The following is a 5,378-nucleotide window of genomic DNA, read 5'->3' as shown; positions in this document are numbered from 1 at the left end:
CGGGCTGCTAGCAAAGCAGTCATTTCTGACGGGGAAAATGAGCAGAGCTGAGCAATGCCGGGTTTAGGGGGATTTCTTTATTTAAAAAGGAGAAAGTTGTACGCGTATCCCTCCCTCCCGGCGGCGGTCGGGGGCGATGCGGGGGGCACTGCCGGGGGCGGGGGGCCCTGCCGGGGGGGGGGGGGCGGCCCGGCCCGGCCCTGCCCGGGGGCCGCTTCCCCCTGGGCGGGCTGCCCCGCTTTTAAACGCGGCGCGGCGGAGCCGGGCCCAGAGCGCCGCCAGCCCTCCCTCGGCCCGGGCGGCCCGCGGCGGAGGCGGGGACGGCGGCGGCGGCACCGGGACACCGATGGGGCGCGGGCGGCCCTAGGCTGCTCGTCGGCCGCAGCATGCCGGGCCCCCTGCGCCTGCTGGGGCTGCTCTGGCTCTGCAGCCTCTGCCGCGGGTACTTCGAGGGGCCGCTGTACCCCGAGATGTCCAACGGGAGCCTGCACCACTACTTCGTCCCCGACGGGGACTACGAGGAGAACGACGACCCCGAGCGGTGCCAGCTGCTGTTCCGGGTGAGCGAGCAGCGGCGGTGCGGGGCGGCGGCGCCGGGCGGCGGGCTCAGCCTGCGGGAGGAGCTCACGGTGCTGGGGCGGCAGGTGGAGGACGCGGGCCGGGTGCTGGAGGGCATCGGCAGGAGCATCTCCTACGACCTGGACGGGGAGGAGAGCTACGGCGCCTACCTGCGCCGCGAGTCCGCGCAGATCAGCGACGCGTACTCCAGCTCGGACCGCTCGCTGAGCGAGCTGGAGGGCAAGTTCCGCCAGGGGCAGGAGCAGGGCGGCCGGGAGGAGTCCCGCCTGGGCGACAGCTTCCTGGGGCTGCTGCTGCACGCCCGCGCCCTGCTGCGAGAGACCCGCCACATCTCCAGCGGGCTGCGCGACAAGCACGACCTGCTGGCCCTCACCGTCCGCAGCCACGGCGCCCGCCTCAGCCGCCTCAAGAACGACTATCTCCGCGCCTGAGAGGGGAGCCGGACCCGCCCCGGCTGAACCCGGACCCCCGCCGCCTTCAAACGGGACCCCCAGCCCTGCCGCCAGCCCCCCCGGAAGGCACAGCCCCGGCGTCTGCCTGGAAGGAGCACCTCCTTGCACAGATCTTAGGTTGGGAAAGACCTCCCAGGATCACCAAGTCCAGCCTTCGACTGAATACCACCATGTCGCGAACCGCCAAATCTGCTAATTTTTTTAACACCTCCAGGGATGGTGACTCCACCAAAATACATCCTTCTTCATGGAAAAAAACTTTATTTATTCTATCTGACTTTCTAAACAAATAGCACGATTCTATAAACCAGGAGGTTCGAGGTATGTTTAAGTTAATACCCTGTGTTCAAAAAAACCTACCCTCTGTTACATGATTCGTCTTTGGTTCCAAAGTGAAGTAAGCTTTCTCGTCTCTGATTCCCTGTTGTTTGTTTATATATCACCTGTTCTACTGTGGCTCATCTGCCACAAGCGTGGATGCAGTGTGGTGCTCGGCAGCCCCTTCCAGCCTCGTGTGTAGCAAATACTTAAATTGCATTTGTTGTTACTCCTTCAGAGTGAAACCTCTGGCCCTCTATTAACTGTGTTAACCTTTTGTAATGGTTCGTATTCTATGCACGTTAAACGTTGTTCTACTACATAACTTAAAGCTGTGATTTTTCATTTGTGTTTGGAAAGATGGGAATTATTCTGGCAGGATTTGTACTCTTCCAGGCTTGCTTATCTGTGACTCTAAGCTATCATAACCCCAAGAACCGGCCAAAAAGGTTTATGTCAGATCTTGAGAATGCTGACGGAGATTTTTATAGTAAAAGGAATGAGCCCTAGTGGTGATTGGAGTTTTTGATCCCAAATTTGAGAGCCAGGAGCATGCTTCTAGAGCAGACAAAAAGGTTTTGTCTGTGCTAGCACAGTGATATTTCTTTTTGGTGACTTTGTACTTTTGCTAGCTAAGCTATTAATAAAGCTATTTGTGGTCCTAGACAATAGCAAAAGTGCCTAGTGGGAAGGAGGGGGAGGATTGTTTGGGTTTGTAGACTCATTGCTATTTAACTGACAACTGGGGGTAATGTGGCTATTACGTTACAGATACTGCAGGCAGAATCGCTATTTGGATGAAAAACATTCGTATGTTGTTTTAATAAATATTTGAAAACAGTGTTAAAGTACATTTTTGTTCTTTTACTGATTTCCTTGAGAGGCTCTTAATTTAAAACATGCTGTTGAAATGTCTGTTCAGAAGAAAAGCTGCAAATTTGTAGCTCCTGCCAAGTGAAATAACTTGCTTTTTTAGTAAAAACAAATAAAACAAATAAAAGTTTACAGACTCAAGAGGTAAGCAAGTTTCCTTAAAAGCAGTTATACAGAAGGGCTTGTAGAGCAGATTTTTTTTTTTTTTTTTAATTTGTAAGCCTTTTTAAGCACCTAGCAATCTCATGGCACTGGAAGAGAAACTGTTTGGTGTACTTTTGAGATCTGTTCTTGTTAACCCTGCTCACATTCAGTTATACTTTGGTCTGCAGACCATCCAGTGGGTAAGTTACTCGGCAGTGCATGAGTCACCTGGGACCAGAGTGCTGAAGGCACCAGGAAAGTCTGGTGAAGGTATGTGCTTACAGAACCAGGCAGCTCACTGCTGTCTGCTGAAGTCCGTGTGCTGTAGCTGCTAGCAAGATACTGGAGATGTCAATCTGCACCTCTAGGTCCCAAGTATCTTTGAAGATCTGCTGAAAAAGAAACATCTTATTGAGTGATTTTGGTGGAACTACTCAGTGTTACTTTCATGTTGTTAAGTTAGAAGGTATGGCAGGCTCTAGCTCTTAAAAATTAATTTATGTGTGATACTTTCCTTGCTAATAGGGGTGGATGGAACAACAAGTCTTGTCTGCTCACCGTCATAGCAAACCATATGGCATTTCTGGTCTGGACCAAGCTCCAGAAGAGCCTGAGGGTTTCATTTATGTCCAGTATCCCTTCTGAATCTGACCAGTTTAGAAGTAGGTGCCAAGGATGTCATGCAGTTCCATTCGTGCCACCCTAATGTTTCATATGATAAATATGAATTTCTGACACTGGTTTATGTTTCAGTAAAATATAATCGGTTTTATATTTGATATATGGCAGAATGCTGATTTTATTTCAGTAGCATTAATTATGAGAGGCTTTAAATGTTCCTTTCAAAAACAAATTGAAGATATCTGATCCTGGTCTATGCATGAGTTCACACATTTAGTAGAAATAGTCGATCTTCCATAGATTCGATCAAGCCAGTACAAAAATCTTTTAGGACATTTAAATCTACTAGAATTTGATTTACATAATTTTGGCTGGTCTAAGCAAATGTATACATTAAAAATATAACTTTTGAGTCAGAGCAGATACATTAAATGGTTTTTATAGAGCTGCAGTGCCTACACAAACTGAGTGCTTAGTGATATCCAGCAGTTTTAAATTTTAAATTCAAATTTGTTCTTTAAAAACTATGAAAACTATATTGTAATCGTCTTTGCAATCTTATAAATGTTCTGCTTCTGCTTTTTTATCTGATAAAACTTATCTAATTGGAAGAAATGAAGACTCTGAGTTTATACATCCAATTTCAAGAGGTAAAGGCCTTTTTATCATTGAAAATTTGGTAAAGATTTTTAAGCAGAGAGCTTTTAAAGGATGATTGTAGCAGCTGTTTTGACCCATTAGGTCCTTGTGTTGTGTTAAAATATTGCATTCATATTAGGCTCTTTTCTTTTCTTTTGTTTTTCAGAATGCAGTAGTTTGAACTAAAATTAAGCTGCCTTGGGGTTTTTTTGTGGCTTTCTCAAGATTTTCAAAATACATATTGCTTTCAAATTTATTAAAGAGTTGATGATACTAAAGAGCAAAAGACTCTATTTTCTGGGGGGGAAAAAAACGTTCTGCAGCTGGAACGGTCAGAGAGAGCTTACTTAAGTTTTTTTGCCACTCAACCAGTGATTTAAGTCATGGAGAGGAACAGGTTGCCCAGAAAAGTTGTGGATGCCCCATCCCTGGAAGTGTTCAAGGCCAGGTTGGATGGAGCAACCTGATCTAATGGTGTCCATGGCAGGGGGTTTGGAACAAGATAATCTTTAAGGTCCCTTCCAATCCAAACCATTCACTGCTTAGTCAAAGCAAGGCCTTAAGGGACACACCTCCACATCTCTCCAGGTAGCTTTCTTTTGAGGGCAGTGCTCTGATGTGGACATTCTCACATCTACTGATGCACACAGGAGAGAAGAAGCTCGGAGTGTGTGCAAAAGCTTTCACAAAAGCTTGAGAAAGAACTGTGTGCTTGCCTTGTGCCAAGTCAATGGCTAGGAATTTAGGGGGGTGTCTGCCAACTGGATTTCTGAATTGCAACTTCAGTTTCACAGGTTGACCTACCCAGGACCATCCTCAGAAAGAGAAGTCAAGTGAAGCTTTCAAAAACATGGTGTTTCTAGAAAACCCTTGTGTGACAAGCTGGGTGTATGAATTGTCTGAAGCTAAGTTGTTGCTCCTACAGGTTGCTCAATTGCAGGTTGCCAAGATTTGAACCTCAGAAGCAAAAAACCACACCTACCTTAGTCACTAGAAACAACCTCGTGAGCTACTGAGGGCTCTGGTTATAATCTTGTCTAGAAAATGTGTATTTTGTGGAGAAATTCTATTGGGTGCATCTCTTGCTGTTGGTGTGGCTGTTCATTTAGATGTTGCTTTAACAGCTTCTTGCTTGTGTTTCTCCAATACCAATTTTGTGTTTAGTAAAGAGGTTTTCAGCTAACACTGAAGTGTTGTTGAGTGAAGTGCATTTCACAGCCACTATTCCTGAGGTAATCCTGTATGTTCAAAATCTGGCATTTTTCTGTCTTTTAAAATGTATTTTTACTTGCAGCCCACTGGGGAATTTGTTTTTTATTACTTAAATTTTTTTTTTTTGGTGAGCTGTTAGTGAAAAATTGAACAATTTGTGGGTCTGTATTTCATTCTTATAGTATGTGAAACTGGCAAAAAACCTGAACATCCTACATGCTTTTTTAAAAGGCTTTTATTAGAATATATGTGTATAAAAAGACTATAACTGTGCTTGTTTTATTTTCTTCATAAAGTTGTCATCCTGCCTACAAGACCAGTTTCTGACTGGAAAAGGCAGAACTTAATGACTAATTCTGTAACAAGAAAAACATATGGTCTCCATAATCATTACATTTTTAATGATGTGGCTTGGACAGAGTAATTCATGGCTTTGTAGAGCCATTCCTCCTTGAAAACTGCCTTACCTTGGGGAGGTGTTGCTGGCAGTCTCCAACCTGCCATTAACATTCTTTCGTAAAGAGAAGACAATGCCAAGTG

The 5,378-nt window shown here is 45.8% G+C and overlaps 1 protein-coding gene across 1 annotated transcript; it reads left to right on the top strand.

The window, feature by feature from the left end:
* Window positions 1–303: 303 nt before the first annotated feature.
* On the top strand, window positions 304–3,929 carry FIBIN (fin bud initiation factor homolog). The gene has a single exon (XM_027663358.1). The coding sequence runs from the start codon at window positions 387–389 to the stop codon at window positions 1,008–1,010; it is 624 nt and encodes a 207-aa protein (XP_027519159.1). The 5' UTR covers window positions 304–386; the 3' UTR covers window positions 1,011–3,929.
* The last annotated feature ends 1,449 nt before the right edge of the window (window positions 3,930–5,378 follow it).

Source organism: Corapipo altera, unplaced genomic scaffold (assembly GCF_003945725.1).
Source record: "Corapipo altera isolate COAL_440 unplaced genomic scaffold, ASM394572v1 100, whole genome shotgun sequence".
NCBI lineage: Eukaryota > Metazoa > Chordata > Aves > Passeriformes > Pipridae > Corapipo > Corapipo altera.
Note: the sequence above shows the minus strand (reverse complement) of the source record. Positions and strands in the feature narration are given on the sequence as shown.

Coding starts and splice junctions, on each gene's coding strand:
- FIBIN (XM_027663358.1), top strand. CDS start 387: ATGCCGGGCCCCCTGCGCCTGCTGGGGCTGCTCTGGCTCTGCAGCCTC.